The 21,436-nt window shown below is 39.6% G+C and overlaps 6 protein-coding genes across 9 annotated transcripts; 3 read left to right on the plus strand and 3 right to left on the minus strand.

The window, feature by feature from the left end:
- Positions 1-536: 536 nt before the first annotated feature.
- LOC133709826 (beta-1,3-galactosyltransferase GALT1) lies at positions 537-5,913 on the plus strand. Its single transcript, XM_062135724.1, has 9 exons — positions 537-726; positions 845-961; positions 1,908-3,031; positions 3,672-3,892; positions 4,039-4,320; positions 4,504-4,632; positions 4,715-4,894; positions 5,144-5,251; positions 5,341-5,913. Exons 3-9 carry the CDS (start codon positions 2,200-2,202, stop codon positions 5,554-5,556), a joined length of 1,968 nt encoding a protein of 655 aa, XP_061991708.1. The 5' UTR covers positions 537-726; positions 845-961; positions 1,908-2,199; the 3' UTR covers positions 5,557-5,913.
- Positions 5,914-6,866: 953 nt separating this feature from the next.
- On the plus strand, positions 6,867-7,514 carry LOC133711086 (probable indole-3-pyruvate monooxygenase YUCCA10). The gene has a single exon (XM_062137256.1). It carries the CDS (start codon positions 6,867-6,869, stop codon positions 7,512-7,514), a length of 648 nt encoding a protein of 215 aa, XP_061993240.1.
- Positions 7,515-7,688: 174 nt separating this feature from the next.
- LOC133710463 (protein HOTHEAD-like) lies at positions 7,689-9,469 on the minus strand. 2 transcript variants are annotated; one of them, XM_062136530.1, is made up of 2 exons: positions 8,736-9,469; positions 7,689-8,641 (listed from the first exon to the last, which is right to left on the minus strand). In XM_062136530.1, exons 1-2 carry the CDS (start codon positions 9,445-9,447, stop codon positions 7,788-7,790), a joined length of 1,566 nt encoding a protein of 521 aa, XP_061992514.1. In that variant the 5' UTR covers positions 9,448-9,469; the 3' UTR covers positions 7,689-7,787. The 2 variants fall into 2 exon arrangements, with proteins under 2 accessions (XP_061992514.1, XP_061992513.1); XM_062136529.1 differs by having other exon boundaries at positions 8,727-9,469.
- A 3,379-nt stretch (positions 9,470-12,848) lies between these two features.
- Positions 12,849-14,297, minus strand: LOC133709573 (uncharacterized). Of its 2 annotated transcripts, XM_062135356.1 has the most exons (5): positions 14,110-14,297; positions 13,912-14,012; positions 13,692-13,780; positions 13,383-13,535; positions 12,849-13,263 (listed from the first exon to the last, which is right to left on the minus strand). In XM_062135356.1, exons 2-5 carry the CDS (start codon positions 14,009-14,011, stop codon positions 13,108-13,110), a joined length of 498 nt encoding a protein of 165 aa, XP_061991340.1. In that variant the 5' UTR covers position 14,012; positions 14,110-14,297; the 3' UTR covers positions 12,849-13,107. The 2 variants fall into 2 exon arrangements, with proteins under 2 accessions (XP_061991340.1, XP_061991339.1); XM_062135355.1 differs by having other exon boundaries at positions 13,912-14,297.
- A 284-nt stretch (positions 14,298-14,581) lies between these two features.
- Positions 14,582-15,479, plus strand: LOC133709572 (E3 ubiquitin-protein ligase MPSR1-like). Its single transcript, XM_062135354.1, has one exon. The coding sequence runs from the start codon at positions 14,726-14,728 to the stop codon at positions 15,344-15,346; it is 621 nt and encodes a 206-aa protein (XP_061991338.1). The 5' UTR covers positions 14,582-14,725; the 3' UTR covers positions 15,347-15,479.
- A 4,018-nt stretch (positions 15,480-19,497) lies between these two features.
- LOC133709575 ((R)-mandelonitrile lyase-like) lies at positions 19,498-21,350 on the minus strand. 2 transcript variants are annotated; one of them, XM_062135360.1, is made up of 2 exons: positions 20,504-21,350; positions 19,498-20,425 (listed from the first exon to the last, which is right to left on the minus strand). In XM_062135360.1, the coding sequence occupies exons 1-2, from the start codon at positions 21,222-21,224 to the stop codon at positions 19,572-19,574; spliced, it is 1,575 nt and encodes a 524-aa protein (XP_061991344.1). In that variant the 5' UTR covers positions 21,225-21,350; the 3' UTR covers positions 19,498-19,571. The 2 variants fall into 2 exon arrangements, with proteins under 2 accessions (XP_061991344.1, XP_061991345.1); XM_062135361.1 differs by having other exon boundaries at positions 20,513-21,347.
- Positions 21,351-21,436: the final 86 nt, after the last annotated feature.

The following is a 21,436-nucleotide window of genomic DNA, read 5'->3' on the forward strand; positions in this document are numbered from 1 at the left end:
GTCCGGGAGTCTTCCAACAAGAAAGTGCCACGTCAGGGGAGTAATTATCTGAAAAGAGCGTCATAGCGGGAAGATGTCGTTGTACTATGGTGGCTAGTCCTGGGTCAATATTCACCCATAAAGCGACAGGCAATTGGAAATTCCAAAGAACAGCTGAACGGGTCTTTCAAGGAAACCAAAACACATGTTAGAAAATCTTTCTTTTCTCTCCCAAATTCAAACCAAAGAAAATCTGTATGTACTAAATGTAAAGTTTTTATTTTTTTTACTAAATTTAAGTTTGAAAATGAAAACACTTTGACAAAAGAAAAAAAAAATAAAGAACATGAAGATTTAAAAATTGACCTACATTCTATATTTGTGATTTAAAAATTTTGTTGATTTTTCGATATTAAGAATCTGTAATATAGTATTCATTCGGTAAACAGATATGAATTTTTTTTTACTAAATCTGTATTAAGAAGTTTCTTATTTTTCAATAAATAAAAAATGGTAATGTAGACTTGAAAAGGATGAAGTCTTTCAAGTCACCGCTCTTAAGCCCACCAAAACAGTTTCTTTCATGGTTTCCCACCGTTAACGCGGAGGTTCAAACACCTGCGATCCCCCACTTCTACTCTCTCTCTCTCTCTCTCTCTCTCTGCATTCCGGTTTCTCTCGCCGATTTCCGGCATTCTTCCGCCGGAGCTGCCTCGCTAGTAACTTTTCAAACTACGAGACTACAAGGTAAGAGCGATTCCACCTTGTCCTTTTTAGTCATATTGCTCAATTAGTTATAGCTCTCCCTCTTTAATTTCCTCACTGGTTTTTACTGGCTTTGCTTTGCCCCTTCGGATCTGTCCAGTTACTTCCGGCTCTCGATTTTGCTCCGCCACTGGTTTCCTCGCCGGAAAAGTTGAAGAAGATATCGGAATTAAGCTCAGCGTCTCCATGCTGGTTTCAGTACCAAAACGACGACAAGGTAACTACTTCTCTGAACTTCCGAGCTTCGATGATTTTCAATTTTGATATATATATATATATATATATATTTGTATTTTCTGCTTAATTCTTTGATTTTGATTTTGCTCTCTCCGGCGTTAATGGCGGTTCGGAACAGTTCTGTAGTATGTGTGAAATTTCAAGTAATTTGGACGAGACGATATGCTTTGAATCAGTGAGAACAAGAATTTTGTAGCAAATGAAGATGAATAATTTGATATTATTCGAAATCGAATTCACTAATCGTCATTTCAAATAATTTGATATAAGAGTTTCTACATTGATGATGTTAGAGGTGAGGATGGACCTGAATTGTAGGTTGGGCAATCTAAATCGTCTTCCCTTAAAATATAGTTAATTGGAGTATGGCTACTAGTTTCTTACTTCTCTACGCCATCACTGATCTGGTCCTGAGGGAATAAGAAAATAGAATAATCAACGAAACTACTCGTATGCATTTGACCAATTGGTATAGGATTCAGTGTTTCGGTTATATTTTGTTGAAAAGTCTAAATGAATAATGCTGTGCTTCATGAAATTGTCCTCCATCTATTTTAGGTCAATTCTGTGATGCTGCATCAGAAACAATTGCAGGGAGGAAAAAGGTGTATATAGGATTGATACCATAGGTTTATCTTTGGAACTGTTAACTGTATAGGCTGAACTGCTTTGTTGTTGGGTCAAACTTTAAACTTAGATCAACAGAGCCTTGTATCCGGTCATTTCGTCTAGTTTTCCATTTGTTGTTTGTGTTTCACTGAAATTGTCTCACCATTTTCTAGTGTGTGCTTTCCCTCATTGAACGACATCACCTGAAGCTTTTGATTTCATGATCTATACCCAGATATATAAACCACTTTGTTTATAATTTTCTAAACAAATGTGTAAGACTTCTTGTAGCCTGATTGATTTGGTTTGAGTTTCAGCCTGGTAGTCTGTTCTCGGATGCTTCAAGAAGAACCATTTTGGTGTGTTCGTTGGATTCAAGTTCACCAGAGAATTAATTTGTCTGGCAGCGAATATATTGGCAAATCACAGTTGTTGGTTTCAATGGAATAGCAGACCGGAAAGGAAGAACTGAAATTATTTGAGAGCAGACAAAACGTTTCTGATTATTGATCCTTAACTATCTAATTTGTGGATTTGTTCTCACATTGGCCTTTTGCATTTCTGGCATTGGCTTCTAGTAATTCATATACATGGTAGTTGGGGGGCTTCATGACGATCAATAAGTTGGAGATTCCGGCTCAGAGCTTTTCCTGTAATTTTGAGATCACCAGAATGAAGAAATCCTATGGTGGTATTGTGGCTGCATCCTTATTCATGCTGCTAGTCCTCAGATATGCCATCACGAACTATCCCATTGGTGATAGTTACTTGACCAATGTATTGTACTCCAATTCTACTAATCCTGTTGGTATTAATCCTCTTGAATGGTTGAATACTGCTCCACCTGCGGTTCAGAGTCCAGAGAATGTTTCTCAAGTGGTTTCTGCTGAGAAAATAGTCTCTACTCTCTTTGCTCATAGGAATCTATCCAATGAAGAGCAGCAAACTTTGAACACATGGAAACTTCTGAAGAATCTTATCAACCAAGGTCAGGGTTTGCCTAATGCTGTCGATGCTATAAAGGAAGCTGGAGGTGCATGGAATAGCCTTATGGATTCAGTTGAAGAGCAAAGACTTGGTTATACTAATGAAAGTTCACCAGGGAGAACGAAGCAGTGTCCGCATTTTCTTAGTAAAATGAATGGGACAGAAATCGATAATAGTGGTTACAAGTTGCGGGTTCCTTGTGGTCTCACTCAAGGTTCGTCGATTACGGTCATCGGTATCCCAAACGGAATTCTTGGCAGTTTCCGGATCGATTTGACAGGGGAGCCCCTTCCAGGGGAACCTGAACCACCCATTATATTGCATTACAATGTTAGGCTAAGCGGTGATAAGCTAACTGAGGACCCTGTAATTGTCCAAAACAGCTGGACTATTGCTCATGATTGGGGTGATGAGGAGCGCTGCCCGTCTCCCACTCCTGAAAAGAACAAGAAAGGTAGATTACATGCCTATGGCCTCATTTTCTATTTGTCGAGTAACACAAAGTTTCAGTATAGTTTGTTAAGTTGCTGTTACTAGTGGCAAATATTTGACTTGCAACTACAGTATGTTTTCGATATCATATGCGGACTTCCAGCAGTGTTTGGACTGTCAAGTTAGGCCTTTTCCTTCAAATCATTATTTTCTTTCTCATCTTGGTGGGGTACGTTTATCGGTGAAAAACGTTGTCTTCATAAATGGAACAGATGAGGTTCAACCTTACTAAATAGAAGTTAGTAATTTGTTATGCTTAGACAGTTGAGAGAAAGCATGTCAATAGTTACATAACCCGGTTCAGACACTTTGATGTTTGTGCAATAATTTGAGAAACACGGTGAACTCATATCAGTTACATCATGAAGGCCGTTTAAAAATTTTCAACCTGCAGTAGATTATGTGGCATACTTGCTGGCGAAAGCTGTCTATGTGTTTACTTCAATTTAGGCCATAGCATGGTACATTAGCTTTGTAATGTTTACTGAGTCAAGACTGAACGGTTTTCCTGTGAAAATCATGTCCATGTATTTGTTTATTCCTAGTTTTACAAGCCTTCATTGATATTTACTGTATTCCTCTGTTTTAAATAATGTTGCTAGTTGATGAGTTGGACAACTGCAACAAGATAGTTGGAAAAACAGGAGAGCAGAGAATACGTTCCAATGTCTCAAGGAAGTCTCCATTACAAGATGGATCAAAGCCCAGAAAATACTTCCCTTTTAAGCAAGGCTATCCATTTGTTGCTACACTTAGAGTGGGCTCAGAAGGAATTCAAATGACAGTTGATGGGAAGCATATAACATCCTTTGCGGTCCGCGAAGTAAGTTATTTCATTTTACTTATTTTAGTTTCATTTGGAATTTCAATAAGTTATTTCATTTTACTTATTTTAGTTTCATTTGGAATTTCAATGACAACCTCTTATAGCTTTGAATTCATTTTCTACTTTCCTGGTTTTCTGTTCAGACTTTGGAGCCATGGCTTGTTAGCGAAGTAAGAATATCTGGTGACTTGCAATTAATTTCTGTCCTGGCCAGTGGGTTACCCACATCAGAGGATTCGGAGCACATTGTTAATTTAGAAGAACTCAAATCTGCTCCGCTTTCTCTTCACAAACAATTGGATCTCTTCATTGGTGTTTTCTCTACCGCAAACAATTTTAAACGAAGGATGGCTGTTCGAAGAACATGGATGCAGTATGCTCCAGTGAAATCAGGGGCAGCTTCGGTGCGCTTTTTCGTTGGTCTGGTGAGTTCACTAGTGATCTTCTGTTGTTTGGTAGGAAAAAAAAAAAAAAAAATCCGTTAAAGACAGGATGGCATGTCAGTTTCCTGGATTACAAGAGTATCTGGTGTTCTAATGGAAGACCCTTTTGTACGTTAGTTTTCTCGTATTGAAAAGTTAATTCATTAAGTTTGAAACGTGTTGCAGCATAAGAACCAGATAGTGAATGAGGAACTCTGGAAAGAGGCACAGACCTATGGGGACATTCAATTGATGCCTTTCGTTGATTACTATGGCCTTATCACATGGAAAACTTTGGCCATCTGTATCTATGGGGTAAGATTCCTAACTTTTCCTTAGATATGGCATATCTGTAACCCGTCCCTTGTCTCATTGATGATTTTCATCACTTCAACAGACAGAAGTTGTTTCGGCAAAGTTTGTCATGAAGACCGATGACGATGCATTTGTCCGTGTGGATGAAGTGCTAGCTTCCTTAAACAGGATCAAGGTGACTAGTGGCTTGCTTTATGGACTCATTAACTCAGATTCCCAACCTCATCGAAATCCAGACAGCAAGTGGTATATCAGCCCTGAGGTAATTTGCTATGCTTGATCATATATCAATCAGAATTGCAACCTATAATTTCAAAAACTCTGAACTTTTCCAACTTGGTTAAATATTTTGGAATGGTGGTGCGATTCCTTCTAACATACCTGAAAATATAACTAAAGAAAATAGGTAGCACATAAGCTTGTGATACAACAGGGTTTATTCCTGAAATTAGAGATGAAACTACAATATCTTGACCGGATTAGTGACTTTTCTATGTCTGGTATAATGAAGGAATGGCGTGAAGAAAAGTACCCACCTTGGGCACATGGTCCTGGCTATGTGGTGTCAAGTGACATTGCAAAGGCAGTTTCCCAGCGGTACAAAAAAGGAAGTTTAAAGGTAAAGAACAATCTACAGCTACTAAAATGCACTATATAGTCTGTTGCTAATTTTCTATATCTGAAATAATATAATGCTTGCTGCATCAGATGTTTAAGCTAGAAGATGTGGCGATGGGCATCTGGGTTGCAGATATGAAAAAGGAGGGTTTGAACGTACGGTATGAGAAGGAAGAGAAAGTCTACAACGAGGGTTGCAAAGATGGCTATATCGTTGCCCATTACCAAGGTCCAAGGGAGATGCTTTGTCTCTGGCAGAAAATTCAAGAAGGACAAGTTGCTAAATGCTGTGGGGGTGAGGTATAGAAAACATTATCAGATCATTCCATTGGTAACTTTTCTAAAGCTTCATCGGAGTTGAAGAGAAAAATCTTGGTCACCACATCTTTTTGTAGAGTGTAGTTGACCAAGATCGAGGAAAGACGAGAAGATTACACTAACCAAAGAGGAGCTGTATTTTAGTAACTGGCCGATCGATTTTTGTATAGTAATGCTATATAGTGATGCCATAGGGTAAGCATTCAGCTTAGTATGAGCGTGAGAGTTCTGAATGTATAGAATCCGCTAGCATGATAAACACCTATATTAGGTTATTACCTAGAATCCCTTTAGTCTGGTTGTAACATGTAACATGGTTAAATGAATTTTACTTCTTATTCTTAACTCAGACCCTTCGCTCATCAATATATACAAATGGACAAACATTTCACATGCAGAAGTTATCAAGGAATTTGTAGTGATATCTGAACAGTCTTTTTACATTGCAATAGAACTACTCAGTTCCAAGTAATATCCACAAGAGCTTACACAGAACTAGCTGCAATTTATCTCGACAAGCCCATCTTTTATTTTTTCGGTTACCATAACAGCATAACAGAGGTTAGATTTCTTTATTTTGTTTGCCATTTGATACAAGAATGATGCCGAGACTTTAAATTGCACTCGCATGGCCTGTGTGGATTGCTAGCATTAATCAGCAGATGTAATTCTGTAACATTTACAGTGCACTGTCCTAACAAAGAAAAGATAGGGGAAAAAAATCTCTAGCCCAAACTGTCTGGTTTTTTCTTTTGTTTATGTAAATCTGTCCAACTTTAAAACGTAAAATTTCTCGTTCGAAGAATTACAACTCATTCGTTTCAAAATTGAATTAAAAGATTAATAACAATTGAATTTTAAATGAAGGTCTCGGGGGGGGGGTGGGGCATGCATCATCTGTGAGATATTTTGTTGCTTTGTTAACAAATTTAGCATTCTTATCAGATATGTATCCATTTTTAGAACCACTCCATGCAGATGGGAGCTATACTAGTTCGTAAAATAGTAAAACCAATAACATATATGTCACTCACCCACAGCCTATACACTTAAGAATGAAATCTTCCTCCACACAAGTTATTACTAATTTTTCTCTAATGAAATCTAAGTGCTTAGAATGTAGACAAGGATGGATGAATGTATATGGTTCCCAAATCTACGCATGAATCTTCATATATATCAACATCGTCATGTAGTAAGTATTAACAGTATATATAAACATGCAAAGTAAGAGCCAAGCTGAATAAATATTAGATCAAGTATCTTTCGCTGAATTCAAACACTTTTGTCATCTGAAAATGGAGGAAGTAGAGGTAGTCATAGTAGGTGCAGGTCCTGCTGGTCTAGCAACCTCTGCATGGCTTAACCGCCTCAATATCTCAAATGTCGTACTCGAAAGAGAAGATTGCTATGCTTCTCTTTGGAAGAATAGGACATACGATCGTTTGAAGCTTCACTTAGCAAAGCAATTCTGTGAACTACCGTATATGCCTTTCCCTAAAAATGCACCCACATATGTTCCTAGGAAAGAGTTTATTCAATACTTGGATACTTATGTGTCCACTTTCAAGATAAACCCTCTTTACCACAGAAGTGTGCAGGCTGCTTTTTATGATGAGGATGTGGAAAAATGGAGTGTCCTTGTCAACAACACAAAACAGGGTGTACAAGAAAGTTACTACGGGAAATCTCTTGTGGTTGCGACCGGAGAAAATAGTGAAGGCTATTTTCCTCAAACGAAAGGATTGGGTAGCTTTAAAGGCGAAATCATTCATTCAAGTGAGTATGGAAATGGCAAGAAGTACCGTGGGAAAAATGTTTTAGTTGTTGGAGGTGGAAATTCTGGAATGGAAATTGCCTACGACTTATCAAATTTCGGCGCAAATACTTCTATTGTTGTCCGTACCCCGGTAATATTTCTCTTCTTCTCTCTGCCTCCACTATAAAAAATAAAATCCATCTATAACTAGTTAATTTTGAGACATAAAGATGCACTATATCGTATTAGACTTCTACATAACAGTACTGACTGTACTGTGTATGTAACTATGTATATGAACTTTGGGTTCATAGTAAGGTGTCTCAGAGCTCGGTGCATATTGTTTTTTCAACTTCTATCATATTGAACTTGGAATTTGTCATTCATTATTAAAATTATGCATAGGCAGCTGTTTTTATTTAATTAATGGGATAAATTACAAGCTGAACAGGTTTGTGGATTAAGCATCTTTTCTCTCTTGAAGAATTTTGAGCCCTTGGTATCTTCCAAGCATTAGCACAGTGGCCATTGGGTTTGTGCCTGGTGATTCCAGGAAGGTTGACCCATCGATCACTCTCAAGCCTTTAACACCATAAACCCTATAATTCTTGTCAACCACTGACCCCATAGTGCAACCGCCATGGTAGTGGGAGAAGGTACTGACAGTCGTCTTGCAGAGTTTCTGGAGCTCGTCTTTAGTAGGCATTGGTTTTTTTCGGTATTCATTCGAACCCACTAAGGAAGCAATTGATTTGGACCTTAAAGCTAGCTCAAGCAGCTCGGTCATCTTCACACATTCTGCCAAGTCTTTCTCGGTTGATAGGTAGTTGAACGTCACTGATGGGTTTGCTCTGGGGTCAGTGCTGTTGAGTTCAAGCTTTCCAAAGGATTCTGGGAAGGCAATTTTGCCAATAAAATAGCTAACAGTTGTTCCATTCAAGCTAATTGGTTTAATTCCTGCCTCGGTTATGATTTTGAAGTCATCTGCTATACCAGCAGCGCTGGCAGGCCCTGGTGTTGGATTTTGCGGGTTGTAGTTGACATAGAGTTGAATAGCAGTATTGTCTTGCATTCCTTCTCCTACTCCCTTCAAGTTGAGTACGAGCGGGATTTCAAAGTTTTTAAGGTGTTGTTGAGGGCCAATGCCACTTAACAACAAAATCTGAGGGCTGCCTAAAGCTCCTGCTGATAGTATCACATCACCCCATGAACCCGAGTTGTCTGGCTGGTTGAGGTAAGCTTCATAAGTCTGGTTTGAGCTGCCATCACTCTTGATGAATCTTATACCTCGAGCTAACCTCTCATCTCTGGTACCTGCAAAACCATTTACATTATCAGCAACAGAGGGTTTATCTTACATATTGTACATTGTATACTATTTTAATTTTTAAAGAACTACCATGCTTACGAGTTCTTTGAAAGATAACTTTGTCTACAGTTGCATTCAAGAGAACTGTGATCTTGCTTGGATTTCCTGCCGGTAGAAGATCAGCTGGTAAGTGTCTTCTTCCTTGGTTATCGAACGAAGTAGCACCAATTTTTGTTCCCTGAATATGCTCCAAACTGAAACCATTATAGGGGAGAATTCCAGCTTCAAGAAAGCTAAACGCAACAGCATGCGACCATGGAGTCAAATGATCAGGTTTAGAGATGATTCTAGATTCCACCCATTCATAAGCATTCTTTACTCCCTCTTTATCCCAACCAACCTTTTTGACAAAATCCTTGCTTGCTCTGCCGTAAAACCCAGCATTGATAGCAGCTGATCCTCCTAGCACTCTTCCTCTGAAATTGGGTACACCATCTGTCGAGACAAATCTTTGTGCAGCTGATGTATATTCATTAGTTTGGAGAAATGGGAATCCGAAGTACTTCAACTCTAAGATGAAGGGGTCTCCGTAAGGCGAGCTACCTCGTTCCACCAACAGCACTGAGAATTTCTCAGACAAGGTTGCAGCTAGGGGGCAGCCCGCAGTGCCTCCGCCAACAACAATGTAGTCGAAGGACCTACCGGCTACTTCTTCGACATTTGAAGTCATATAGGGGAATGTTTGCTCCGAAGAACATATAGCCAAGTGAACAAATAGAAGCAACAGATGCAATGAAAACCCCATCACCATGAATGTGATGAGCAACGGTAGAATTGTAGTTTAAGGTGAGTTAACATGTGGGGAGAAGTATATATATATAGTTTTAAGGTAGCACATAATTGTTGAATAATTCTTCCGGATAAGATAACTCTTGCGGCGGGGCCTACCATTGCCAATGGTGACTCAGTCATTTCACATCATTTGTCCAACAATTTATAATTTTAGATGGCGTGTTAGAAATGTTGGAAATTTGAAAAGCATGTACGTAGGCGGCTAGACCAAGACAGGCTGTGGCCTGTGTGCCACAATAGAGTCAAAAACCAAACTCACTTGTAAAATTTGACTCCCCTAGTGTAATTATTATTCATTCATATTTTGCATCTCCAACCATCTTTTATAAAAAACTAAAGTCATTTAATAAATTAATCATTTTAGACAATTATCCAACTACAATATGAGTTTATATATCATACATAATTATTTTATTTATTATATCATCATTAATTGAATTTTAAATTTTATTTATTTATTTTTGGGAATCTATGTATTCGTGCCACGTGTCAATAAAGCAACATTTTTCTGATTTTTAAGAAAATTTTCTTGTATTTTTAAAGGTTTTTTGGGTTTAAAACACAATTACTTTATTATTAACCGTTGATTTTAATCCATGTCATTTTCTCCAACGTCAGATTGTAAATATATATGTACTTTTTTATTTTTAGAACGAATTAATCTGAGCCTTGCATTTTAAATTGCATTAAAAGGAGTGAATTTGGGCCGTTGTTTTTTTAATTGTTGTTAGCCCACATGCAAGTGGACGCTGGGGCCCACGTATGTTCCCGAAGCCAATATGGCTTTCGTTCTACAATCTTTAGCCAATTTGACTAGGCTTTTGACTTTTGAGTCAAAATGACTACATATTGCCTATTGTTGGAGATTGTGGCAAACCCTCTACATACTCCCCCTCCCAGCTGATCCAAATGGAACGCTGGGGACACAGATAAGGGTAAACAAAAAAACCAAACAACATTGTTCGGAGACGTATGAGCTAGTGAAGCTAGATGATCTGCAACAAAATTAGTTTCCCGATAAATATGCCTAAAAATAATGGAATTGAACTGTCGAGCCAGAATGTTGATATCTTGCACGAGGATCCGAATTCTCATGGCACGTCACATTTACCTGTGAGTGAGTCAATCAGTAATTTGAGTCCCCTTCAACTATGACATCTTGGTACATATGTAATCTTGCCGTATGTAAACCATCTCTTAACGTTGTTGCTTCAACCAAAAGAGCATTTGTGCTTCCTAATTTCTTATGAGCTGCAAACAGAGGATTACCATCCACATTTCTAATAACAAAAGTAATAGTGGCCTTACCACTGCGGATTGAACCATCAAAATTAACTTTAACCTGATTCACATTAGGAGGTTGCCACTTGATATGAAAATATTTCGAAAGTTTTGGATTAGAGCATTTAAGATTTGCTCTAGCATAATTCGATCCAAACATTACAGCTTGTGAAAAACACTGAGAAGGAGAAATATTAAGATTCTGAAAAATCAATTTATTTCGTGAATGCCAAATGGACCAAGCAATGAGTAAGGTAATTAATAGACAAATATTCTGTATAGTGAGGTTGATTTGAAAGATGTTCCAGCCAGTCGATGAAAGAATTATTCCAATTGAAAGGCCTAGGGGAAAACGACTTAGACCAGACATTATTAGCAAATGAACACTACATAAATAAATGATCAACTGTTTCTACATGTTGAGAGCAAAACGGACAAAAAGGAGATACCTGTTGATTATAGTAAGCTATTTTATCTCTTGTTTTGAGACCATTACGAATTAAAATCCAAGAAAAAATTTTAACTTTAGGGGGAATGTTTAACTTCCACAACTTAGATAACAATGAAGTACGAGAATGTTGAGACGCCAATTGAGTCTGAATGAACGAAGCAAACTTGATAGAAAACTTACCTGATCCTGAAGGACCCCAAACAAAAGTATTTGGAGTAGGATGAATAGGTAGCGGAATAGCAATAATTTCATTGACAACCTCCTCAGGAAGAAGAGCTAGAAGAGCCTCCTTATTCCAAGACATATTTTGTATGAAATGATCTACCTTAAGAGACCAATCAAGGGAAGATCTTTGGTCTTCTGGAATAATTGAACTCAAAGGAAAGGGCATAACCCAATTAAAAGACCATAAATGTATTGATCGACCATCACCAATTATCCAGTGCATACCTTGAGTAAGGAGATCTCTAGCTTCAAGTATGCCTTTCCAAGCTACAGAATCAGAGGATTTCTTATGAACAGTAAGAAAGTGATTATGTTTTAAATACTTCATAAGGAATTAATTACACATGCATTGCCATAGTTGTTGTCACAATTAGAGATGTTACTTTTTTTTTTTAAAGAGAAATAACACCACTTAAGAGAACGCGCTTTACGCGCCTGTCGTCTGTAAGAGAGAGTATGCTCCGTCCGGCAGCGCGTCCCATGGACGTCGTCGTCGGACGGGCCACTGTGGGCTTTAATGGCCTGATATCCTTCCTCTGTTGTCGAGGTGAGAGTGGTGGCCGAGTTGTGGCCGTTGGTGGTACTGACCTATTCGATCTAGATCGGATCAGATCTGATATGAGGTTGGGTGTGTTGGATGGCGGGATAGATTGCTGGGCTTGGCAACGGATGGCTGGGGACATGCGGATCAGAGGGAGGGGATGGAGGATTCCGGTCGCCGTGGCTGAAGCTACGCTATTGATCTGTGGTTCTGAGGCTGCGTTGTCTCTGCCAGGGAGTTGGCTATGTGGGTTCATGCCAGAGATCGTGGATGGGTGTTGGTTGGAGAGCGTGGCAAGGCGGAATGTTCCGGTGGCTGGGTTTTGGTTGGAGATCGTGGCAAGGCAGAGGTGCGGTGATGGTGACGTGGTGGTGGCAGTGGCAGAGGTGCGGGTTTTGGTTCATTGTCCCCCCCCCCCCTTGTATTCTACAGTTTCATTAATGAAGGCTTGAGGGCAGCCGCACCACCCATTATTCAAAAAAAAAAAAAATTAGGATGTGGAATAAAATTGTTTAATTTAATGATTGTTATACACAGACAAACTTTTAGATTCAAACTTTCCTACATTTTTTTCAAACTACAAAAATGAAATTTACTTTAATATTTACTGAGAGAGTATTCAGGACACTGACGAGAATGGACGGTTAAATAACAGTAAGTGTAATATTTTGTTATGAAAAAAAAGATTGCCTATATATATCAACTATTGAGATCCGCTGAATTTGCTGGTTCACTTGCACTAATGGTGCATAGAAAATTTTTCCCTATTTGCTCATCTCTTTTTTGACTTGCTAAATCCTCCACCTTATGTTTTTTTTTTCCTTGGTTTATGAAACATTGAAACCCATTCACTCTTCCCCAGTTATCATCATTGATATAAAATGCAAAATCCACAGTTCAGTTTCCTATTACACTCAACAATTTAATCTAAATACATGATTTCTTTTGATCTCCTTATGCAAACGAAATCTCGACGTTCTTAATAGTTTCAAAAATAAACTTATTCATCCGTTAAAAGTTGTAGTGGGAAGTTCTTCAGACAGTGTAGAAGTTTTATATTGCAACAGAACTACTCAGTTCCAAGTAATATCAACAAGAGTTTACTTAGAAGCGAATGCAATTTATCTTGACAAGAACCCGTATTCTGAAATTGCAATCTCAAATGCATGAATCCTTTCCCCAGTAGCAAACCCATTGCGATCATAAGACGATATTTCGCCTATGTTGAGATCATTGCAGGCCTTGATTAACTCCTCGCCAACACGTTTTGCAGCTTCCTATCAAATACAAGAACCGAGTCAAGGCAGGCTCAAGTAGCAGATAGAATAAAGAACCATTCCAGAGCCAAACAAAGAGGAGGAGGGTTCAAGAACTTGCACAAGCTTAGAGAACTTACAGGGGTACTACAGTGGGGATCCTGGCGAATAGATTTCTGCAGAGTGCTTCCATAAAACAAACACTTCTTGTTTTGGTCATCTACCAGCATAGCATACAATTGTTTGTCTGAACAGAATACTGAAAGCCTCGGCTTCTTAGGCGTGCCATTGTACTGATCAAGAAGTATACAACCATGACTCCAGAGGAATAAAAATGCGTTGTTACGAAAACCCGAAGGAATGTAATTACAAGAATGCATTATTGTAACTCAAGACGCACATAAGCATCCCATAGGACTTTTTCAATCAAATGAGCAGGGTGAAACTACCTTCTTCTGCATTCTTCTGTTTAGAGTTTTCGCACTTTCGGTTCTGGCATGCTGCCTCGCTCTCATTACTACCGGCTTCATGGAGAAATCTACAGAAAACTCAAGAATGGACACTAAATCCAGAATGCAAACTTGCTAGGACTACTAGTCTACTAGTACGCAACCAGTGAGAAAGTTTCCGGGGTAAAATAATAACTAGTGGAAATGGGGTGTCACTTACTTCTCTTAGTCTGCAAGACCTGAAAGTTTGAAGTCGCAGAACGAGTCCCAAAAAGGGCAGAAGCTGTAAACTGGAGAGCAGCAACATTCACTAGAGCCATACTATGAAAAAGATTTAAAGTAGCAAATTGGGTATTGTTGAAACACTGCAGGAAAAAAAAAAAGCAAAGCAAGTTCATTCAGGCATTTCGTCGAACACCTTACGGGCAGTCTTTACAGTAAATTTGAAGGCGTCTAATATTCTCAGAACTTCATATTGGCGTGTGGCTTGAAAGGCCAGGTGGCTAACAAAATGAGGGAGAAAATAATTTATAATAAAATTAATTTATGCAATTTGTTAAGATAGTAAATAATTTATAATAAATAATCATAATTACAAAATGATGAATATAGTACATCACTGATATATTAAATAAACGTAGTTCATTATAGAGGTGGTAAACCGAATTGCCACAGAACAGAAATATAGTACTCGATAAAAATATATCCGTACATTGAATATATATTTCATTTTAGTAAGTGTGTTCTAATGGCCCGTCACTATTAAACCAAAACATAGCCAGGTGTTTTCTGATATCTTTTTCTTTCGAAACTTATCCTAGGTTTCTCCAACCACCAGCGCACATTCCAGATTTATTTTTCTTTTCTTTTCCCTGAAAATAATTGCATTCCAGATCCTTCCACAGCCTTCCTTTCTTTCCCTCTTATAAACCCCAAATCCCAAATCTCCGCCTCCCCTGTTCTAAATTCCTCTGATTTCCCCAAGGTCCCTCAATTTTCCTTTTCTCTCACTCTCAAATCAAAATTAGGGTTTCATGGCTTCCGACGCCGTCTCCCAATTCGCTTCCTTCTTCGATCGCCTCCGCCGCGACCGAGACCTCCCTCCGATCATCCCCTTCATCATGGGCTTGGCCGTCGCCGGATCCACGACAGGCTCCGATCAACAGCAAACCGACGATCGTAGACCGGAGCACGTTAACCGACTCGTCGTCGTCAATCGCGACGAGCAAAACGTGGTGGTGATCGAGAGCGGCTCCGGCGGAATCGACTCTCTGATGCGCCAATTGGCCAAGGACGGCCACCCGCCGGCGTCCAAGGCCTCCATCGCGGCCATGCCGACGGTGACGGTTGCGGAAAGCGGCCGCGAGTGTCCGATCTGCCTCGACCAGTTTGAGGTCGGCGGAGAGGCCAAAGAGATGCCTTGCAGTCATTTGTTTCACGGGGATTGTGTTGAGAAGTGGTTGAAGGTTCACGGGACTTGCCCGGTCTGCCGGTTCACGATGCCGGCCGACGAGGAAGAAGAGCCGGATAAGAAGAATGAGCCTGGAATTTCTGTCAGCATATTTATAAGGGCGACGACAAGTGAAGAGTCAGATCCAACTGGTGATTCGACTCCAAGCGAAGCAGCAGCTGATGATGATCATATGCAGAGTTAGAACAAAAATTCAAAGACTTTTAGATTTGATTTTTTGGAAATTTTATGAAATTGGTTGGGGGTTTAGATTTGTACATTGTCAAAGTTTGAGTTCTCTCTTTGGAGTAATGAATCAATATAATATATATTTTTCATTTTCTTTGTGCCAATTTTTTTTTATAATTTGGGTACAATGGGGGCACAAGGCCCAGAAACAAGGAAGAAGACAGACTAGTTACTAGTCTATCTCAAAAGACATAAAGGTTCTAGGCCTAGAACATGCCATCAGTATCATCCATCACAACAATATGCTTGATCCTAAGCTCAATAGCAATCTGCAAATTAACCTGTAAATAACCCCCAAGCTTCAGCTTGAAGATCTTCGCCACTACCAATGTTCTGCATAAAGCCATGGTGCCAAATTCCTGAGCTGTCTCTTATGACCCCTCCAGCACCAATGAAACCATTATTGCTTCAGGATCCATCCACATTTAATTTGAATTGGCCAACAGAAGGTTTTTCCCAACACAAACATCTCAGTTGACGGATGGAAATATTCTTAAGGGTTTATGTGACAAGAGCTCCATTCTCTAATGTACTGAATTATAATGGAAGCAGTACTATGAGGTCTTTGGAAACCATCATCAAAAGTATACTTGTTGCGCCATTTCCAAATAAACCAACAGGTGTTATGAACAAATGAGACCATTCAAATCCCAAAAACATACAGTTTTTTTTTTTTGCAAAAGGTTAGCTGCTATCCAAGTATTCCAGTCATGCTTGAAAGTCCCAGAGATGGTAGTAGTCCTGACTCATGAGACAATCCCTGAATAAATGAATCATAGATTCAGGTTCCTCAGGGCAATGTTTACAGTTTGGGTTCCTAGTAGGGTGTCTCAGAGCTCGGTGCATATTGTTTTTTCAACTTTTATCATATTGAACTTGGAATTTGTCCTTCATTATTAAAATTATGCATGGGCAGCTCACTTGGTACCTTGGCAGCTAAGAATTGAGTGGCATAATTGTTTGCATCGTATCTCTCAGATGCAATGTAATACCCCGAAAAATCCAAATTAAATTCCATGGATTTTTAGAAATGATTTCACGATAGTAGGAGCGAGTACGAAGCTTGGAGAAGTTGTGGAATTAGTTCGAACGATTTTATTTTCGAAAACGAACGTTTTTAGGGGGTCAACAAAGTTGACTTTTTATACGTTCAAAATTTGGGAAAACTTCCTTCATGAAAGTTGTAGAGCTCGTCGATACGAGTTCGTGGACATGTGGAACGCAATATTCGGAGTTCGTATGAATAAGTTATGAATATTTGAAAATTTAGAAATTTCTATAAATATCAAAAAAATGTTGACTTTTTTCATTAAGGACGAAAACATGTTGAATTTGCGGAACAGTCCCCGCGTTTTCTCTCCGTCTCTCCTCAGAACCCTCGGGTTCCGACCGACCCGACCTGGCCAAACGGCGGCCCTCCGACCTCCTCCGGGCCCGGACCCGGACTCCCCCGTGATCGCCGCTCCACGCCCAACCGTCCCCTCCCATCGCTTTGCCGAGCCGCTGCCCCCAGACCTGGATCGAAGATGCTCAGCCAAGCGGATTCGGACCCGACCGGATTTCCTACTTCCGGCGACCACCCGACAGATTTCTTCGACTTTTTGGGTTGTCCTCCTTCCCCTGATCATCCCCATGTAAGCCTTGGATGACGATTTTGAGTGTAGACCGCTAGATCAAGGTTTGACTTTTTGGACGCCTTTGATTCAATCTAGGATCCGATCGTGCGGCCGAGATTAATTCAACTTCAACGCTTGATCTAGGACGATCTAGGCCGAACCAGGCTTAGCTCCAGGTATGAAAGTTGATCACCCTTTCATTTTGAAGAAGTTTGTAGTTGACGACTTTTGCATCAGAGGTGGTTGACCTTCGTTGACCACCGTCTGTCCTCCGCTTGTGGCGGCGGGTCGGACCTTATTTTGAGTTTATATTATCTGGACGATGATCTACGCATCCATACAAGCGTTTTGATATATTACAAGGTTATTTTAGAAAATGTGGATAAATAATGGATTTACGTTTTGACGTTACTATTTAACGTTTTTACGTTTTATCTTCGGTTTACGATCTGCGAAGATCTGACCATCGGTTTTACTTCAAATTATAACATGTTGATCGTATGACTGTCCCGATGACTTTGTGTGGTCATGGGCGAAGATCCGACCGTTGGATCTTCGTATAAATGCAAAACAGTGATTAGGGAGGCGATTCGTGAGAATCCGTCCGTCGGATTTTCGTATAAATTTGTGAAGATGTTAGTAAGGACGATTCAGGAAGATCCGACCGTTGGATCTTCGTGATGATTTTTGGAGGGTGATCCTAAAGGCGATCCGTGAGGATCCGACCGTTGGATCATCATTTAATTTCGATCCGACCGTTGGATTGTCGTTTGAGTATGTTTTTGAGTTGTTGGCTAAGTTAAGGTCATGTTTGACTAGGTGATTGACGGTCTTCCTTGGGTGAGCGGTTTCGGTGTGTATTGTGTTGAATTGAAGACGCAGCGGGAATATCGAGGTGAGTAAATCGCACATGGTTCATTCACGAACCGAAATTCGGTGATTTTATTTAATTGAGAAATTGTGGAAATTGTTTTATGAAAATAAATATTTGTTTTAAATTATATGGACTTGATCGACTACGGTCCATAGGTAAGTAAAATGTATTTAACTATAAAAAAATGAATTTCTAGATTTTATTGCATGTGAACTATAGTTGGTATTAGTGGTCACTCTTGTGTGGGTGACTATATATATATATATTTACGTGGAATATATATTGGATGGTGTGATTTACTGAGTTATATTTTGAGCATTACCCTTTGGAATATGTGATTTATCTTAGATGTTGTGTTGTCTATGATAATGGGTAATTGAGTAAAATGCGATAGTTGAGTCGTTGAGATGAATTAAATGAGGAGTCGAGTGAATTGAGAAAAGCAGTCATTCGTAAGGTGAACCTTGGCCCAGGTGACACTTTACGATACAGTTAGAGCTCTAGTCTGTCTGTCATCATACTGCTTGGGGGATAAACGAGTTATCATATGCCCTTGGGTATGACATCACATACTGAATGGGATGATTAATATAATTAATCATAAGCCTGTAAGTATGATATACTGAATGGGGTGATTAATATAATTAATCATAAGCCTGTAAGTATAATATACTGCATGGGATGATTTATATAAATAAATCATAAGCCTGTGAGTATATATTGAGTAAGAAGTTGTTTATTTTTGAGTAGTCATGATGAGATGTGAGTTGATTGATGCTTGAAGTGACGTTGTACACTTCAATTCTTATGCAAAACAAAATTAAAATGTGCTTGAGTTGATTGTGTTACTTTAAATCGTGCAATCCTTTCGTTTACTCATACGAGCTTTGCAAAAAGCTTACCGGGTTTGTATTGTTGCAATCCCGGTACACTATTCAAACGGTGTGGCGGGTAATCCTGCAGGTCAGGAGAATCAGGGCGGTGATCGAGCGGGTTAGAGTATTTGTTATAGTTTTACAGCATTTGTAATAGTGAGGTGAGTTAAGCTCATTGAGCCTTAGAATTTGATTTGGTGAGAGTGTGTTGTAATAATTAACTTGAGGATTTGATTTATTGTAATATTGAGAGGTGTGAAGTGTGGTTGTTTTGAGAAAAAAATTCATGTTGTATTTATGTGAGTTGTATTAATTCATGTTTCGGATTTGAATTTGTTATTCAAAATCCGGGGCGTGACATGCAATTTCGCTGTTCACACATCTATCGTGAGGGAAACCAAGCTGCAGATGCTCTTGCCAACATGGGTCTTTCTTCTACGGGTTTAACCTGGTGGGACATACCCCCAGATCTTATTCGTTCTCATTGTCGGAAAGACTCCTTGGGGTTGCCTAATTTTCGTGTTCGTTAGTTACGCTTTTTCTTGTACTTAGCATTTGTTTTCTCTTCCTTTGGTTTTCTTTGGAGGAGTTTTTGGCTTTAGGCTGTTTTCTTTGGAGGAGGTTAGGTTTTATGTCCCCTCCTCCCTTTGTTCCTTTCTTTTCTTTTAATCGTAATAATCTTCATTGAAAAAAACTATGCTTCTTCCTTTGCTTTCTTAAAAAAAAAAAAAAAAAAAAAAAAAAAAAAAAAATGCATGGGCAGCTTGTTTTATTTAATTAATATATGATACATTACAAGCTGATCAGGTTCTTGGATTAAGCATTTTTTCTTTCTTCAAGAATTTTGAGCCCTTGGTATCTTCCAAGCATCAGCACAGTGGCCATTGGGTTTGTGCCTGGTGAGTCCAGGAAGGTTGACCCATCGATCACTCTCAATCCCTTAACACCATAAACCCTATAATTCTTGTCGACCACTGACCCCACAGTGCAACCACCATGGTAGTGGTAGAAGGTACCGACAGTCGTCTTGCAGAGTTCCTGGAGCTCGTCTTCAGTAGGCATCGGCTTGTTTCGGTATTCATTCGAACCCACGAAGGAAGCAATTGATTTGGACCTTAAAGCTAGCTCAAGCAGCTGGGTCATCTTCACACATTCTGCCAAGTCTTTCTCGGTTGATAGGTAGTTGAATGTCACTGATGGGTTTGCTCTTGGGTCAGTGCTGTTGAGTTCAAGCTTCCCTACGGATTCTGGGAAGGCAATTTTGCCAATGAAATAGCTGACAGTTGTTCCATTCAAGCTAATAGGTACGATTCCTGCCTCGGTTATGATTTTGAAGTCATCTGCTATACCAGCAGCTTTGGAATGTTCTGGTGTTGGATTTTGTGGGTTGTAGTTGACGAAGAGTTCAATAGCAGCATTGTCTTGCATTCCTTCTCCTACTCCCTTCAAGTTGAGTACGAGCGGGATTCCAAAGTTTTTTAGGTGTTGTTGAGGGCCAATGCCACTTAACAACAAAATCTGAGGGCTGCCTAAAGCTCCTGCTGATAGTATCACATCACCCCATGAACCCGAGTTGTCTGGCTGGTTGAGGTAAGCTTCATAAGTCTGGTTTGAGCTGCCATCGCTCTTGATGAATCTTATACCTCGAGCTATCTTCTCATCTCTGGTACCTGCAAAACCATTTACATTATCAGCAACAGAGGGTTTATCTTACATATCGTACATTAAATGCTATTTTAAAGAACTACCATGCTTACGAGTTCTTTGAAAGATAACTTTGTCTACAGTTGCATTCAAGAGAACTGTGATCTTGCTTGGATTTCCTGCCGGTAGAAGATCAGCTGGTAAGTGTCTTCTTCCCTTGTTATCGAACGAAGTAGCACCAATTTTTGTTCCCTGAATATGCTCCAAACTGAAACCATTATAGGGGAGAATTCCAGCTTCAACAAAGCTGAACGCAGTAGCATGCGACCATGGAGTCAAATGATCAGGTTTAGAGATGATTCTAGATTCCACCCATTCATAAGCATCCCTTACTTCCTCATTATCCCAACCAACCTTTTTGACAAAATCCTTACTTGCTCTGCCGTAATACCCACCATTGATAGCAGCTGATCCTCCTAGCACTCTTCCTCTGAAATTGGGGACACCATCTGTGGAGACAAACCTTTGTGCAGCTGATGTATATTCATCACTTACGAGAAATGGGTATCCGTAGTACTTCAACTCTAAGATGTAGGGGTCTCCGTAAGGCGAGCCACCTCGTTCCACCAACAGCACTGAGAATTTCTCAGACAAAGTTGCAGCTAGGGGGCAGCCGGCAGCGCCTCCGCCGACCACAATGTAGTCGAAGGACCTACCGGATACTTCTTCGACATTTGAAGTCATATAGGGGAATGTTTGCCCCGAAGAACATGTAGCCAAGTGAACAAATAGAAGCAACAGATGCAATGAAAACCCCATCACCATGAATGTGATGAGCAACAGTAGAATTGTAGAAGCTTCAAGGCTGGTAGATTAAGGAGAGTTAACATGTGGGGAGATGTATATATAGTTTCAAGTTCTTGACTGTTCCTCAGTTCTGGTAGCATATAATTGTTGAACAAGCATAGTTTCAAGTTCTTGACTGTTCTTCAGTTCTTATCTTATCCTCTTGCGGCGGGGCCTACCATTGCCAATGG

This window comes from Rosa rugosa, chromosome 5 (genome assembly GCF_958449725.1).
Source record: "Rosa rugosa chromosome 5, drRosRugo1.1, whole genome shotgun sequence".
Taxonomy (NCBI): Eukaryota; Viridiplantae; Streptophyta; class Magnoliopsida; order Rosales; family Rosaceae; genus Rosa; species Rosa rugosa.